The following is an 18,036-nucleotide window of genomic DNA, read 5'->3' on the forward strand; positions in this document are numbered from 1 at the left end:
CCCTGGTCAGCTGAGTCACATACACCAATACTGTGAAGGAATGGATAACCCAGCCTCCTCACTATAAAAGAATGAGCTCAAAGCAGCCATAATGTCAGTGTGTGTTGGAAGTGATACTGGTCTTTCCTCTGCTATACTGTAGATTGCAGTGGTGGGCTACATATACTTTGATACCCCAACTCATACAGCATGCCTCATGCCTGTCATTTAAAAGATCTGTGTATTTTCAATATCGCCCTTGGATCCACCTCAAAAGGCCCTCTTGTGAGTAATTTTCTTTTTAATTTTGGCAGTTTTGCATGTCCCCCGTGGTAGTGACCAACTTTCCTTTCCTTTTGTTTGAGAATAGCTTGGTTATTAGGACTTCAAATGCTAGGAATGAAATAACCAGATTCCCCCAACATGCCCATACCCACATGCTCACCAAAGACATTAATGGAGTTAGCCACAGAGTTCACCTTTACTTTGAGCAGGATTTCTGAAACCTCTTGCAATTCAAACCCAGGCCTCTTCAATTGTTCAGTGGGTCAGCAACAACCAGACGACTATTGTTTTCAGAACAATGGCAGCTCCCATATTTTATCTATGACAGGTTTACTTTACAGTTAAAGGATAAGTTCACCTTTGGGAACATGTTACATGTTCTACCTGTTTTTAGGGTGGAACATGTAACATGTTCCCATAGCTGCAGCCACTCCCGCCGCCCCCTTCCCTTTGACAGTACAGGGAGAAGTTTCCCTGTACTGTCTGTCAGATTTGAAAACCACGTGGCCATGCAGGGCTCCGCCCACATGGCTGTATCACTCATTCAGATTTTTGTGAATAAATGCCTACAAGTCCAGGCAGCCTTAGCGGCAGTCGGCTTGTATTTTTCAATGAACTTCCACAGTGCTGTGGAGCGCCATGGTAATTCATTGAAGCTTCCTGTCAGAATATCTGTTTGACCACACATCCTGTAGGGCAAGGAGATATTCTGACAGGTCTGCAGGAGACCTGCATGGCTCAGCAATCTACTGATCACTGGTGTAATGCATTCCTGCAGACAAAAATAATAAATACACATTTTTTTTTACCTGGAAAAAAAAATGTGCATTTATCTTTTTTGTCAAAAAAGTGAACTTATCAGTTAAAGAAGAATTCCAAGTATGGATATTTTACATATAGTTACAATGGTTCAACTATGTATATACCATACGTAGCCAATGACCGTGGTAGCTGAAAATTACTTAAACAGGCACCACTACTCCAGTACTCCGCACGGTTACAAAGCATTCTCTGAATGATTGCAAAGGGTTCTCTGATTGAAAGGAGGTGGAGAGGCGGGGCTGTGATGCCATGTGTTCAGGATGCAACAGGGCAGCCACTCATCATGGGACCCGGAAGAAAGTGGAGATCACCGGAGTAGATGTGTTACCTTCAGTGATTTCCAGCCTCCAGGGGGATTGGCCATTGGTCCATGCTGGAAAGAAATACCCCTAAATCCTCACCATCCCCATGCATCCCTACCACTCGCTGAGGCCCTCAGAAAATACCCAGTGCTTCCAGGTATAGTGGACCTACTCCCGTTCCTCCCACAATGTAGTGATGGCCTAAATGATCAATCTCCAGGCCTGAACACTGTCTCATAGGGATGGAAGATCATTAACCTTCCTAAAGTGTTACTAAACCCAGGACCCTGCATTTACTATATCGGGTCTCCCACAGTACACACAACATGGAAATGCAGTTATTGTGGTAAATATAAACTGCTAAATACCTTTTCTCATCAGCAGTATATAGCAGTCTTGTAACTTCTATCAGTGTCCGGCTGAGCACGGGTTAAAGCTTGTAGGAGGTGTTTTCATTCTACTCTGACTATCCTATGAGGCTACACAACCCCTGACTCTCTGTCTGGACAGTGCTGATTGGCCCTGTGCTGATCACATGCACCCTCCCAAAGAAAAATAACTCTCTAGCAATGCACACTAAACTGAGCATGTGCAAAGTGACTCTTAGAGCTCTGTCCTATCAACAGATGGATTGCGGACAGTAGAAGAAGGGGAGGATCAGAGAAGACAAGATCAACCCCTGACTCTCTGTCTGGACAGTGCTGATGGGCCCTGTGCTGATCACATGCACCCTCCCAAAGAAAAAAAAACTCTAGCAATACACACTAAATTGAGCATGTGCAAAGTAACTCTTAGAGCTCTGTCCTATCAACAGATGGATTGCGGACAGTAGAAGAAGGGGAGGATCAGAGAAGACAGGATCAAACAGCCTTTTTACACAATACGGAGGATTAACTCTTTAGGTTCCACAGTGAGTACAACAAGCATGCTTTACTGCATATACAGACTGATTTTACTGTTGTGGGTATAGTAACACTTTAAGCTCTGATATAGAGCTTAGACAGTTTTTGGACTTCCAACCCCAATGGAGGAGGCGGAGGGTGAGTATCAGTGGGTGTGGGGGGTTCTTTTATGAGAACGAGTAATTTTTCACAGAATGGGTAAAGAGACAGAATGTCTTTAAGTGATAGCTACAGAGCCAGGTCAAATTTATTAGGTACTGTCCCGCAAGGGGTTTTGGCTTATAAAGGAGAAAAGGAGAAAGAAAATAGATGAACGTAGCAGTTCATTAGCATAGGTCTATGTGTGTGTCTTAGTAAGATGCCCCTTTCTTCTCTCTGAATGGAGTCCTCAATCACAAACACCCTTTGTCCATGTTTTTGCTCTGTAGACAGGATTGGATATATACTTCTTGACAACCTTAGTCAAATAGTTTGGGTTATCCCCTCCTATCCCAATGAACTGGCTATCCTTAGTATCACTCTAACAAAATTAAATATCATAGCCAATAGAAGCTGGATGTGGAGAATCGTAAAGAGACAGTTTGCCTATTATATGCTGGTACAGTTAGATATGATACTTTGGCTAAATGGTTAGCACTTCCGCCTGGCAGTACTAGGGGTCGCTGGTTTGAATCCCAACCACGGCACCACCTGCCTAGAGTTTGCATGTTCTCCCTGTGCCTGCATGGGTTTCCTCCGGGTACTCTGGTTTCCTCCCACACTCCAAAGACATGCTGGTAGGTGAATTGGCTCCTGTCTAAATTGGCCCTAGTATGTGTATGTATGAATGTGAGTTAGGGACCTTAGATTGTACGCCCCTTAAGGGATAGGGAGTGATCTGAATATGTAAAGCACTGCGTAAGTACCTGAAATAAAAATAAAATACTTTTAGGGAACGTGTTCACATTATTTGCTAGCAGTTTGTTTCTAGGTTTACAGACCCAGAAGGCGAGAACTGTAATTTCAGTCAACTGTTGTACCAATAGAAATGCACCAACTGTAGAGACAGCAAAAATGATGGCACCAACAAAAATGATTGGAATCTGGAACCTTTATTATATGCAGAAATATGTTACTGAAAGAAAGCAAAGTGGTATGTGGGTGGTTGTGTTCCTACCTTAGTAGCCCTACTGCCCTGAACCACAGTATATGTTAGCCCTGCCTGTAGCATACCCCCTAGCAGTTCAGTACCCTGTATTATCCCACCCTGAGGAAAGTTTTGCATCTCACAGAAGGCCATCACTGGAGGTCATCTGCATCTCACTAGAATGGCCATCAAAGCCCCCGCTGAGGAGGAACAGAGCTGTCTGTAGTGCTTATGGTCAATGGACAAATGGGGGCAATCTGAGAGGGGCCACCCCAGGCAGTAAAAGTGCACAGAACAGTGTTATCCAGTCTTGCTACAAAGACATTTTGTTTACTGGCTTGCTTTCAGATATCCAGACAACCAGAAACATAGAGTTACATTTAAAGCAAATGTTAAATATACAGTATTTACAAGCGTATTTGATATTGGCAGTTGGAAGATTGCAAAGCACAATATCCCATAAACATTTAGGATTATTATATGGGCCCCTTAGAGGTTATGTGTGCCACTGGCTTAAAATAAAAAAATAAAACCTGTACTGACAAATATGTAGGCTGTTAATGCTGACCTCAGCTACTGAAAATTATAGTTGCCTGGTTGTCATGGTGATCCAAAGGCTTCAATATTTCATCAACTAAAGAACAAGTTGATAAACAGGGTATTCTCACTTTGAACTGAGCGCCATGGTTCAAACCTCCGAACCCCACTTCATTATGGAGTCGAATTTAAAGAGACTAATACATGCTGCACTGCACTGGGATTGAGCAGAGGTAGAAAACATGGGATGCCCAACAGGTGAATATACAAGATCTTTTTCATGCAAGGTACCTTCATCTAGGATTTTTTGTTACCCTGACAAGGTTGCTTTATTAGCCAGGATATAGAATGACCTGCTACAAAATAGCCTAATCATATCAGATATGGAAGACAGGTTAACTGAATTATAATAATTTTACCAAACTCAAGCCAACTGTTGAGGGTCTATATAAATATAAATGATCAATATAATATGGTACATGTGCTCATTATGTTCCTTTAAGCAGGTACTTTTCGATACTTGGGTCAGATTCGTACTGTATAGTAATTCAGCAGTAAAAATCACACACAATGCGTAAAGCTCCAATTATTGCACTACAAAAAATAATGTCCATTTTGTCTTCTTCAGTTTCTTCTTCCTTCATAGACTTGTAATTTTTTTGTAAGCCCATCTAGTGGGTTCTGGTTAAGAAAAGGTAATTACATATTATGAAATGCAATACAGTTTTTGCACTCAGTGTTGTTGATAAGAAAGCTAACCTTATGTGAGGCCCCAGATGGAAGCTGTTCTCTGATCCCATAGTGAATACTAATTCTAAATTAAAGTGTCTATAAACACAAAAGGTTTTTATTACCTTAATGCATTCTCTGACAGGCCATGCGTTGCTGAAAAACAAAGCTCACTGTGCACGCAGTTATATTCCAATGGAGAATTCATAAACAGGCATATGGCAGTATGCAGATGTGTATTCTCGTGGATTCTTTATGGAGAATACTAAGGCCAATGACAACAATAGGTAAGCTGAGAAGACTAATCATGTAGCCTGCCACACCTCTGACAATTGCAGCTCAATTTCTGCTGGCCTTATTCTTTTTATGCATTGTCCCCAATCAATAAAAAATGCTGAAACTATTTTCATTCATCCCTGGTTCACACTGATGCAGTGCGGAATTCGCCGCGTTTTCTGTGCAAATTCCGCACCGCATCAGAATCGCACCCCGTACATGCAACACCTGAAAGGGGTCCACAAAACACGGTACAATGTGCAGAATCGGATCACATAGGTGTAAATACCCCTGCAATCCAATTCTACTGCAGACCAAAAAAGGGTCCTGCACCTGTTTGGTGCGGGTACGGTGCGATTAGAGCCATACAAAATGTATGGCTCATATCGCACTGCACACAAATCGCATGTGATTTGCACAGGAATGTGGTGCGGTTCCTGTGCGAATCACATGCGATATACTGCAACGCATATATGTGAACCCAGGCTCAGTCTTCATTATCTAGGCATGAAGTGGCCCCCCACAAAAAAACAAGAGACAAAGAGCACATCAGCATACATACAAAACAACTACATTGCATGTGTTTTGAACTACGCAGGTGTAAAGAAGCCCTTATAATGCAAGGAAACTGCCACCATTGTTTTATGAGTTGACCAAAGTGGAACTCCAGCCCCAGTTTTTTTTAGGGTTTGAATAACACACAAAAGGGTTAGAATCTCTGTTTGGATTTTGTGACTGTGCCTCCATTGGAGAGATTTCCCATATATATTTATACTATATATAATCATTGCACAAAATAGTGACTATTTTTTATAAAGTTTAAGTGTAGAGGGATGGGTTACCCTTGGATAGTCTCCCAGTAGTGGGGGTCGACGGCTGGCTCTTTACTAGACTAAAGACTAGGTGTGGAGGAAGGAAAGCACCAAAAGGAGAACATATGAAGGCCAGATTTAATTTTATTCAGAGTCAATGCATTTCTTCATCAGTGACTATTGTAACTCCCTCCTCATTGGCCTACCTAATCACAGGCTATCCCCTCTTTAGTCTATCAAGAATGCTGCTGCCAGACTCATCCACCGTTCCATATTTGCCACCCCTCTCTGCCAATCCCTCCACTGGCTTTCCATTGCCCAAGGAATAAAATTCAAACCATTAACAATAACATATAAAGCCATTTATAACTCTGCCCCAAATTACATCACCAATCTTGTCTCAAGATATCACCCAAACCGTCCTCTCCGCTCCTCCCACAACCTCCTGCTCTCTAGCTCACTTTTCTCCTCCTCCCATGCTCGTCTCCAGGACTTCTTGAGAGCTTCCCCCATCCTCTGGAACTCTACCCCAATCTATCCAACTATCACCTACTCTGCACACTATTAGGCGATCTCTGAAAACCTATCTCTTCAGGGAAGCCTATCCCATCTTCCGCTAATAACGGAATCTTCTATTCCTCCTATAAGTTCATCCCCTACAGTTATTACCTTGTGTACCACTAACCCCTCCCTCTTAGATTGTAAGCTCCAAGGACCAGGGCCCTCCTAACCCTCTCTTGTATTGATCTGTATCAAACTGTTGGTGCTATATAAATCCTGCATAATAATAATAATTAGTGATGATTGTTCCACATGCCAGTTAAGCAATACAGGCAGTTTTTTAGTTGGAAGTCCACTTAATTACCAAGCAAATGTACTAGCTTAGATTTTTTGCCACTTCCTTTTCCTTCTTTTTTTTTTTTTTTAAGCTAAAAGATACGTGTTTATACATATACCCATACAGAAAATTCCATAAAACTTTGCATAGTATTAAACAGTTTTTCACTTTGCAAACTGCTGGTATACTGGTGTTGGCTGGCTACTGTACTTTGAGCGACTATTGTGGCTAGCAGATCTCACTAGAGCCCAGGGGTGGACTGACCATTCAAGCACTCGGGCACTGCCCGAGGGCCCAGGGTCAGTAGGGGGCCCCATGAAAATGCCCCTGGTACCTTTTTTATAGGCTTTTTTGAGTGTGGGCAAGGACATAGGGGCCCCATGATCCTCTATTGCCCGGGGGCCCCATGAGTTGTCAGTCTGCCCCTGCTAGAGCCTTGAACCTCTGCTGACACCTGAGTTTGGAAAGCCCCTGCTCAATTAGGATTTTCATGTGAGTTTTATGTGTCTGATCTAATATCTCCAGATATCATTAGAATGTGGGTGCCTCGCCTCAATACTGCTGTGTGTTAACTCACATTGGAACACAACCTACACGGTTTCAGATATGTGCCTGTTTTGAAGAAACAAAAATATATCAGGTAAAGGATATGTTTTGAAGTCAGTGATTCAATGTATGTGTTCACTTTGTTTTGGAAGGCAATCAGACTTTCACATTTGCAAGGGTCCTCTTTTTGTACAACCCTCTGTGCTTCCTCTATAATAAAAACAAGAACAAAAAAGAGAAATTAACGGAAGGGTTAAAAGCTGTATATTTTTTTTCTCTTAGACAACTTAGATAAGTTAAAGAGATTCCTACATGTTAAAAACTGTAGAAATGTAAAGTGTAAGTCCTTCCAAAACTGGCTTTTTTGGGTAGAATTGGGCAGGCCCCAATTCCCTATGTGTCTTCCCTGCTGTATTTTCTCAGTGAAAGGGAACACTGGTCAAAAAAAGGAGCAAGTCCACTCTTCCTCTCATTACCTCCACTACAGTCTTATAACCTTGTTGTCATTACTAAAAATGTGAAGCACTCTGAATGAATTCATTAAGACCTTGACACTGCTGCAGACCAGTTACTGGATTGGCTTAGGGACACTTCTTGATGTTTTCAAATGCACAGCTCTGCAGGGATTTCTATGACCTGAAAGCATAATTCTAATTCTGAAATAAGTACATGCTGTTATGGAGGTGATATAGGTGAGTACTGGTAAAAGATAGCCAGCACAGAAAAGGATAATAGAATATCCACTGGAGGGAATGCCTAGTAAGAGAGGCCAAAGATTACCCTGGGGTCTGTTGCATGACTGATTTGCTACCATCCTGGCAAAGCCATGAACTTCAAAGGCCATATCACTTGTGGATGCCGGCCTACACTATAAATGGCAGCTGGACTCTGGTTGTTATGGACAAACAAAGCTTTTTCTTCTAACAATTGTAAATATATGCCACCCATAATGTTTCAGACTTACGTGAACAGGTCTTCTTGTCTGGGTTGAGAGAATATCCAGCGCGACACTTGCACTGATAGGAGGTAGCAGTAGCCACACAGATCTGCTCGCAGTCATGTCTCCCCAGAGCACACACATCAATGCCTGTAGTGTAAAAACCCAATCAACATTAAGAAGAAAATAAATGAATATCCCGCATTACCTCTAATAGCTCTATCCAAATCTTCAACCCAGTAGAGCAAGCAGAGCAGTAGACGTGTGTGGAAGGCATCATGGCCTACCAGGGCTTTTTTTCTCAGAATAGGTGAAGGAACTCAACTATGCCCCAGAACCAACCCCCCCCCCTACACACAAACCCCTTCAAATAGTAGGTGTGGCCAAATATCACTAACATTGGGAGGGTCTTAAGGGGCATTAAATGCCAGGAGTACATTACATGCAGAGTGCAAGGTTCAGGGGTGAACTACACGCAGAGTTCAGGGGTGTGCTACACACAGAGTGCAGAGTTCAAGGGTGCAATACATACAGATTTCAGAAGGGCACTACACACGGAATGCAGATTTCAGCCCTGTTCCACAGCTGGTAACCTCTACATCTCACTTTCACCCCTCCTCAGCTCTCACCTTTGCACACAACCCCCCTGCACTGCCTCATCTTCTCCCCCTCCTTAAAAGCTCCACCATTTTCCATGTGTTCTAATTTTGTTGCTGTATAAAGCTGAAGGACCCAGCCAACTCTACCTCCCCAAACAAAGTAGTAAGCTCTGCTTTTTTAATTGCAGAGAGATCATTGAGCAGGGGCATCGGCATCCAGGAACTAGGGGAAAAATGGAGATCACAGAGGGTGCAACCTACCACACGATGTCCCCCTCCCACCCATGAGCAGTTTGGTCCTCAGGCACCTGCATCTCACTTGTCCCCCTCTTGCAGGAGATTAGATCTGTGGGAGCCATTGATTGACAAGCTGTCACTTGTAAACACAGAAGGCAGGCAAGCGATAGTGGTGAGCAAGGAGCAGGGAGCCTGAACCGGAGGTGGTGGAAATGGAGCCACAGGTGGTGGAAGTGGTTGGAGTTCCACCAAGTTTGGTTGTGATTCACATAGATTGTAGGACAAATTGTATTTACACATTTTTTTTCATTAAGCAATATAATTTTATCACATGGCATTTGGTGAGATTTTATATTGAATCTATTTACACATCTATATGTTGATTTACCTTGATAGATAGATAGATATATTTGGTATACTATTAGATGCATTGATGGTTTGTGTACACTCAACATCGTTGTGGATGCGCTTACATGTATTGTGTAAAGGGAACATAAAGTCTTGATTTGGATATGGAACTGTCTAGCCACAGATCCATCAAATTACTATGAAACGAGTATACAACTAGTTCTGATCCAAGAAACATTTGAGGATCTCTGCAGCCACAAAATTTGTAGTTTGGGAATGGGAAATGGCTAAGGAGGAAAGTCAAAACACTATATACTATTCTATACTACAGTATAAAATATTTAAAGAGTAACTTTTGCTGAGAAAAAAACAATGCCCCCTAGGTGATCTATATATTGAAAAATTTGTTGCAGATTCCTACCTGTTTCTGTTCTTAAGAAAAAACTGTTTCACTATGTCCTTGGAATACTGATTCTTAAATGGGAGTGTCTGTGTTCAATATAATACGATGATGCATTTTCACACTTCTAATGAGGAAAATTGCTGTGTCTGCAACGTTTTGGAAGAAATTAACCCTTAGGGATCATTTCACCAAATATATAATTCTTATTGCAGAGGATTCTTAAAATGTGACTTGTATCTTAGTGCGGACCTCTGGGAAAATCAGTGAGCTAATCATACAAGCAAAAAATTACATTTCTGGGGAAGTTCTGTACACAAACTGTGTCTCAAACTGTCAATGTCATGCCATTGACACAAGCCCAAGCCAAGTGACACCGGTTCTTAAAGATGAACTAAACCTAACGTTAAAAACTGTGACCTAACAGCTTTTTATAGCAGAAGAGACATACATCTCTTCTGCAATAACCAGTGGCGGACTGACAACTCATGGGGCCCCCGGGCAATAGGAGATCATGGGGCCCCCTGTGCCCCTGCCCACTCAAGCCACACCCACACAAAGCCCCACCTACATATTACACTGCCCGCAATACATGCGTTTGTCACAGAATATCTCTATAGTATGTTCAAAATAAATGTTTATTACACAAAATAAAGAAAAAAAAACTTACATTAAAGAGAGCGCAACAATGGTACATTTCAAAATGAAGGTTTTAATGAATTTTTCCTATTCCTTCCACTGACACCAATGATAGGGCACTATTCCTCCCACTGACACCAATGATAGGGCACTATTCCTCCCACTGACACCAATGATAGGGCACTATTCCTTCCACTGACACCAATGATAGGGCACTATTCCTCCCACTGACACCAATGATGTGTCACTATTCTTCCCACTGACACCAATGATAGGACATTATTCCTTTCACTGACATGAATGATAAGGCACTATTCCTCCCACTGCTACCAATGATGGGGCATTATTCCTCCCACTGATACCAATGATGGGGCGCTATTCCTCCCATTGACACCAAAGGTGGGATGCTATTCCTCCCCTAATACTAAAGATGCATGGTTTACTCCCACTGATGCCAGGACAATTTCTGATCCCAAAGACCACAGTCCGGCCCCCAAAAACCTGAAGGACAGTAAACTGGCCCATTGATCTAAATTTGGGGTCTCCAAACCTTCTAAACAAAGCATATTCATGTGTTAGAATGGCCCAGTCACAGTCCAGACCGAAATCCAATGGAGAATCTGTGGCCAGACCTGAAAATTGCTGTTCACAGACGCTCTCCATCCAATAACAGAGCTTGAGTGATTCTGAAAAGAAGAATGGGCAGAAATGTCCCTCTGTAGATATGCAAAGCTGGGAGAGACGTCCCCAAAAAGACTTGCAGATGGAACTGCAGCCAAAGGGGGTTCTACAAAATACTGACTCCAGGGAGCCGAATACAAATGCCTCCACACTTTTCACAGATTTATTGGTCACAAATGTTGGAACCATTTCTCATTCTCCTTCCACTTCACAATTATGTGCCACTTTGTGTTGGCCTATCACATCCAATCCCAATAAATACATTGTAACATGACAACATGGGGGACATTTCAGGGGGGGAATACATTGTAACATGACAACATGTGGGACATTTCAGGGGGGGGAATACATTGTAACATGACAACATGGGGGACATTTCGGGGGGGAATACATTGTAACATGACAACATGGGGGACATTTGGGGGGGGGAATACATTGTAACATGACAACATGGGGGACATTTGGGGGGGGAATACATTGTAACATGGCAACATGGGGGACATTTCAGTCGTGAGGAAGACTTTTTCAAGCCACTGTATATAACACTGATATCTGTACATTGCATGCTGCTCCCTATATATAACACTGATAAATCTGTACACTGGGTGCCACTCAGTGTACAAATATCACTGTTTTATATAGGGAATATAGAATAGAAGACTACTATTAACCCCTTGCCTACCAGGCACCTATTCCCCCTTCCTGCCCAGGCCAATTTTCAGCTTTCAGCGCTGTCACACTGACAATTGCGCGGTCATGCAACACTGTCCCCGTATGAAATTTTTATCTTTTTTTTTGAGACAGATAGAGCTTTTTTGGTGGTATTTAATCCCCTCAGGGTTTTTATTTTTTGCTAAACTAACCAAAAAACAACTGAAAATTAAAAAAAAAAAAATTTTCTTAGTTTCTGTTATAAAATTTTGTAAATGAGTAATTTTTCTCCTTCACTGATGTGCGCTAATGAGGCTGCAGTGATGGGCACTGATAAGGCAGCACTGATGGGCACTGATGAGGACGCACTGGTAGGTGGCACTGATGGGCATTGACAGACATCACTGATGGGTACTGATAGGCAGTACTCATATATGGCACTGATAGACGGCACTGACAGGCAGCACTGACTGGCACTGTTAGGTGGTACTGACAGGCACTGATAGGCGGCACTGATTGGCAGCACTCATAGGCGGCACTGGCTAGCACTGATAGGCAGCTCAGATGGGCACTGATATGTGGCATTTATGTGCACTGGTAGGCACTGATATGTGGCATTGATTAGCAATGATATGTGGCATTGATTGGCACTGACAGGTGGCATTGACGGACACTGACAGGTGGCACTGATGGGGCTACATTGATCATCAGGGCACTGATCAGTGCCCTGATGATAAGTGTAGATATCCCCTCTGAGTAATGCCCATTACCGGCTCTCCTCTCCTCTTGAGCTGTCAGCGTGACAGCTGGTGAGGAGAGGAATGCCGATAACCGGCATTTCCTTATTTACATGTGATCAGCTGTGATTGGACACAGCTGATCACATGACCGAGCCGATGTCTTCAGCTCTTTCCGCTGATCAGTGATCCGCTGTGTCCCCGGGGCACAGTGCACCACCGATCGTTGGAGTGGGAGGACATCATACGAAGTCCTCCCAAAACAAGAGAACCGCCACCCACCTGTCATTTCCTTATATTGTGGGCGGGAGGAGGTTAAGCTGCAGTGCTGTCAGTGTCCCCGGGGTCGGGGGATTACACACTGCAGGATACAGGGCAGGTCAGCACAACGATGACTCCGCTCTCTTCTCTGGCCGCCCATCCTGTGGCAGGGATGTGGGACCCGACCCTGTGAGGAAACTCCGAGGAGAGGTGTCTGAAGTGCCTGCCGTGGCGCTGCCCCGTTGCAACACTTCCTTTTTTCCTCCTTTTCAGCAGCGGCATATCCAGAGGACTGACTGAGCCTCTCATGGGGCCCTCTAGTGGCCCCGGGCCCTCGGGCACTGCCCAAGCGCCCGAATGGTCAGTCCGCCCCTAGCAATAACACACCCTTCTGCTCTCAATCTTCTATTGAATGTAAACTGAGATGCGCATTCCCGACACACTCTGTTTGTCCTGGAATGTTTGACTCCTATGTGCATGTGCAGGCTGACATCATCCCCAACTGGCCAATAAGGAGGATGAAAATCCAGCACCCAGAAGTAGGGAAAAGATGACAGCAGCCAACGAAGGGTAGAACAGCCACATCACTGGAAGGTGGAGGTATTTTGGGTAGTTTAATTTCACTTTAACAAAATCAATGAAAGCTGTAAAACCCAGTAACAAAAATGTAATATACAGTACTTAAGTATATTGCAGCTTACCAATTCTTAAATGTGGTGAATAAATTAGTTTTTCTTTTTTTAGGACTTTTTTCTGTTATAGGTGGGTATTTGTAAAAGAAGATGCCCATCATGGAGAGGGATAATAGAATACCCACTGGAGGGAATGCCTAGTAAGAAGGGCCAAAGATCCAAAGATTACCCTGGGGTCTGTTTTTCCACTGATTTGCTCCCATCCTGGCAAAGCCATGAACTTCAGAGGCCATACCACTTGTTGATACCAGCCTACACTTTAAATGGTAGATGGACTCTGATTGTTATGGGCAAAAAAGCCTTTCCTTCTAACAATGGTAAATACATGCCATACTTACGTGAACAGGTCTTCTTGTCTGGGTTGAGAAAGAATCCAGCACGACACTTGCACTGATAGGAGGTAGCAGTGGCCACACAGATATGCTCGCAGTCATGTCTTCCCAGAGCACACATATCAGTACCTGTGGTATAAAGACAGAACCAACATCATTGTGGATATACTTACATGTATTGTTTAAAGGGAACATAAAGTCTTGATTTTTTTTAACTGAAGTAAAAACTACTGCATGGGGTATGATATGTCCAGCTATGGATCCATCAAATTGCAATGAAGTGGGTATACAACTGGCTCTGATCCAAGAAACATTTGAGGATCTCTGCAGCTGCATATTATCTAGTTCAAGATTGGGAAATAGCTGATGTGATAACAAGGAGTGGAAAGTCAAAACACTATATACTATTCTATACTGCAGTATAAAATAGTTAAAAAATAACTTTTACTGGGAAAAAACTCAATCATCTCTAGGTGATCTATGCATTTCAAACTTTGTTGCAGATTCCTGCCTGTTTCTGTTCTTAAGAAAAAGCTATGTCCTTGGAATACTGATTCCTAAATGGGAACGTCTGTGTTCAATATAATATAATGATGCACTTTCACAATTTCTAATGAAAAAAGTTGCTGTGTCTGCGTCTCTTTAGAAGTAATTATTCCTTAGGCTGGCCATGCATTTGTAGATTTTTAAGACCTTTCATTCAATATTCTTATCTTTAGTGGGGTCAAATCGATGTTCGTTTCCGACCAAAGTGATGGGAAAATTCAAAGTAGCAGAATAGAAAACTTTTCCTAATTCAACGAATTTTCAGACAATGTATGTGGTTTTTGTTCAGAATATACATTAATTTCAAAACTGAATGTTAAAAGCATGGGAAATTTTCAAACAACATTTGTCCATTCATCGAATGGGTAAAGAATTTTTGTACAAATATTCTCATCCAAAAATCTATATATGTATGGCCAGCATTAGGGAGCATCTCAGAAAAATATAATCCTTATTCCAGAGGATGCTTAAAATTTAAGTTGAAACTCGCAGTACAGACCTCTAGGAAAATCAGTAAGCCAATCACACAAGCAGGAAATTACATGATCAACTATGTACAGAATGCCTCCAGAAGTTTACAGAAAATTTCAGTGGCTGCCAGGGGCGGACTGACCATTTGGAAACTCGGGCACTGCCCGAGGGCCCGGGGTCAGTAGGGGGCCCCATGAGAGGCCCCTGGTACCTTTTTCATAGGCTTTTTTGAGTTTGGGCAAGGACACAGGGGCCCCATGATCCCCTATTGCCCGGGGGCCCAATGAGTTGTCAGTCCACCCCTGGTGGCTGCAGTTTGAAAAGGAAAGGTGATTTTTAATAACATTAATTTAGAATATGTCTTGTGTATACTATATATATATATATATATATATATATATATATATATATTATTATTCTTTTGCTTTTTTTTTTAATGAAAGTAGTTACCCTTTAACCCTTACACTGCCAGGCCCTGGCCTGAAGTGACCATGAGCTTATAGCAGAGGAGGAATTCAAGTTGGACCTGGCCAGCTAGAAGCAGTGCGATAAGTCCGTACGCCATACGGACCTGGCAGTGAAAGGGTTAAAGGGTTTGTAAAAACTTAATATTTTGGCTGCTGTTTATTTTTTTGTATTTTTCTCAGATATTATTGAGCATCTTTGAAGAGGGTACACTTAGAGAGCACAGACCATAGAACATCACAATCCCATATAGTGTTACAACAATAAAACAGAGATGTGGCAATCATCAGAACAGTCCTTACAGACTAAAAATAAAACCAACATGCACTGCCACATATTCATCACAAATACCTGTAGTGTGCAAACCAGTGTTTCCCAAAGACCAGGGACAGCCCCCCCCCCCCCCCCCCAAAACCCCCGAAAGAATTGAAAAGAAAGGAAAAAAAAACACAACTGGGAAACTTTTCTGACTGGAAAAAAAAACACTCCTAAGACTGCCTTTTTACGATGATATTCAGGCTCTAGAATAGAAACTACTCATAGAAAGGGTCTAAAGGTTTTAGAGCTCGAAAACTCAATTTAAGGAAACCACACTGCCATGTACAGTTGTGTTCAAAATAATAGCAGTGTGTTGAAAAAAGTGAATAAAGCTCAAGATCCTTCTAATAGCTTTTATTTCCATACACACAAATGAAGAAAACATGAAGAAAAATATATTAAATTTGTGTTGTTCCTCTAAAAAAATGGAAGAAAAGTGAATATTAGACTGTTCAAAAAAATAGCAGTGTTTGTATTCTTGTTTACAAACTCAAACATTCACTATATAAACTGAAAAATGTTTGAAGATTTTGCTTTCCTTTGAATCACTTAATTAATATTTAGTTGTATAAGCATTGTTTCTGAGAACTGCTGTACATCTGTGTTGCATGGAGTCACCCAACTTCTGGCACCTGTGAACAGGTATTCCAGCCCAGGATGATTGGACTACATTCCACAGTTCTTCTCTATTTCTTGGTTTTGCCTCAGAAACTGCATTTTTGATGTCACCCCACAAGTTTTCTATTGGATTAGGAACATCTTTGGAGGGAGCTGAAACTCTGTGTTGCTCAGCGACAGCCCCGAAACCTGACAGATCTAGAGGAGATCTGTGTGAGGAGTGGGCCAAAATCCCTGTTGCAGTGTGTGCAAACCTGGTCAAGAACTACAGGAAACGTTTGACCTCTGTAATTGCAAACAAAGGCTTCTGTACCAAATATTAACACTGATTTTCTTAGGTGTTCAAATACTTATGTTCAGCAGTGCAAGACAAATAAATTCTTTTAAAATCATACAATGTGATTTCCTGAATTTTGTTTTAAAATTCTGTCTCTCGGAGTGGGAATGCACCTACAATGTGAATTTCAGACCCCTCCATGATTTCTAAGTGGGAGAACTTGCAAAATCGCAGGGTATTCAAATACTTCTGTTCCTCACTGTACATATAGAAATGTTGAAGCTGGAAGTAATGAAGCCATTAGTCTGGGTAGATATAATCTACAGGAACTATTGCATTAAGCGGTTGCAATCCCTTAGCAGCAAGGGCTTGTTTAATAGGAGGGGGGCCAAAGACATCCATTATAAATACCTAGCCGAGGATAAACCCAGAGAAAATTCCCGCTAGGCTCCTGTTATATATAATGTAGTGCTAATAACTGAAGGAGCCGCTGTAAATTACCTGGTTTCCCTATACTTGTTCAGAGGCTTCCCGCCCTGTTTCCAGTCTCAGTAGAAAACTGACAAATTAGGCTGCAGTCTAGATGTCTTTTTGAAAATGTATTGCTGGTCTTGAGCAAAATGTAGGGGGGAGAGTTAGAGTGCAGGATACCCTAGCCATATGAAGTTTAGAGGACAGCTTTATGGAAAAATCCTGTTTCAGCAGTATTTGGCCCTATAGTAGCAACCTTAAAAATAATGCTGAAGAAAGAGGGAACAGCCAGTAAATCTGAGACCTAATGAGAACAGTCACAGTCCTTTAAACTTCTGGCATCTTACCCTCAAAAGACATTTTGGTATCAGGAGCTATGGGTGAAAGGTCCCATTCACAATGTTCGGACAGCAGCTGCTATCCAGCTCCCCTGTAACACTCTTCAGTAAAGGTTCCCCTCTCTAGCCCAGCTTTTGCAGGTAGTATATTTCAGGCTTCCAGCATATAGCACCTACTAAGGCCTAGTAGCAGTCATTTCTCTGGAACACACACACATGCTCCCGTGATGCACTGCCTGGCCTGCCACTTGGGTGCCTCCACCAGAGAGCTGCTTTCTCACTGCTGGAACACAGGCACAAGGTATTATAACCGGGAATTGCACCCAAGAACTAGACAACACTAGTTAGGTGCAAATAGAAACTGTTTTTTATTGAGAATTCACACAGAATTTATACCACATAAAATCTGACGAGCTTGATCACATTGTCCTAAACAGTGCAAACTCTAAACAGTAATATCATCAGTACATCTAACAGTACATCAAAAGAACAGCTAGCAGCTAACAGTAATCTATTGTGTTACTAAACCCACAACAGTAAAATCAGTCTTTAAATACAATAAAGCATGCTTGTTATACTCACTGTGGAATGTTTGATCCTATCTTCTCTGATTCTCCCCTTCTTCTACTGTCCCCCCTTCCACCTGCTGATAGAACAGAGCCTTGGGTGCAAGCTACACATGCTCAGTTTGGTGTATATTACTAGAGAGGTTTTTTTTCCTTGGGAGGGTGCATGTGATCAGCACTGGGCCAATCAGTGCTGTCCGGACAGAGAGTCAGGGGTTATGCAGCCTCATAGGACAATCAGAATCCTGGGTTTAGTAACACTTTCAAAAAGTGATCTAATTAACAGTAAGCTAATGAA

The 18,036-nt window shown here is 42.3% G+C and overlaps 1 protein-coding gene across 1 annotated transcript in view; it reads right to left on the minus strand.

Moving 5' to 3' along the window:
* Nucleotides 1-3,365: 3,365 nt before the first annotated feature.
* The window catches only part of MATN3 (matrilin 3), a 44,230-nt gene continuing 29,559 nt past the window's right edge, over nucleotides 3,366-18,036 (minus strand). The window contains exons 4-7 of the mRNA XM_089657344.1: nucleotides 13,675-13,797; nucleotides 8,119-8,241; nucleotides 7,260-7,364; nucleotides 3,366-4,627 (exon numbers count right to left, since the gene is read on the minus strand). Of these exons, the coding sequence (XP_089513470.1) occupies nucleotides 4,578-4,627; nucleotides 7,260-7,364; nucleotides 8,119-8,241; nucleotides 13,675-13,797 (401 nt within the window). The 3' untranslated portion in view covers nucleotides 3,366-4,577. The remainder of the gene's footprint in view (nucleotides 4,628-7,259; nucleotides 7,365-8,118; nucleotides 8,242-13,674; nucleotides 13,798-18,036) is intronic.

This window comes from Staurois parvus, unplaced genomic scaffold (assembly GCF_062004578.1).
Source record: "Staurois parvus isolate SC_StPar_1 unplaced genomic scaffold, SC_StPar_1.0 ptg000985l, whole genome shotgun sequence".
In the NCBI taxonomy this organism is placed as follows: domain Eukaryota; kingdom Metazoa; phylum Chordata; class Amphibia; order Anura; family Ranidae; genus Staurois; species Staurois parvus.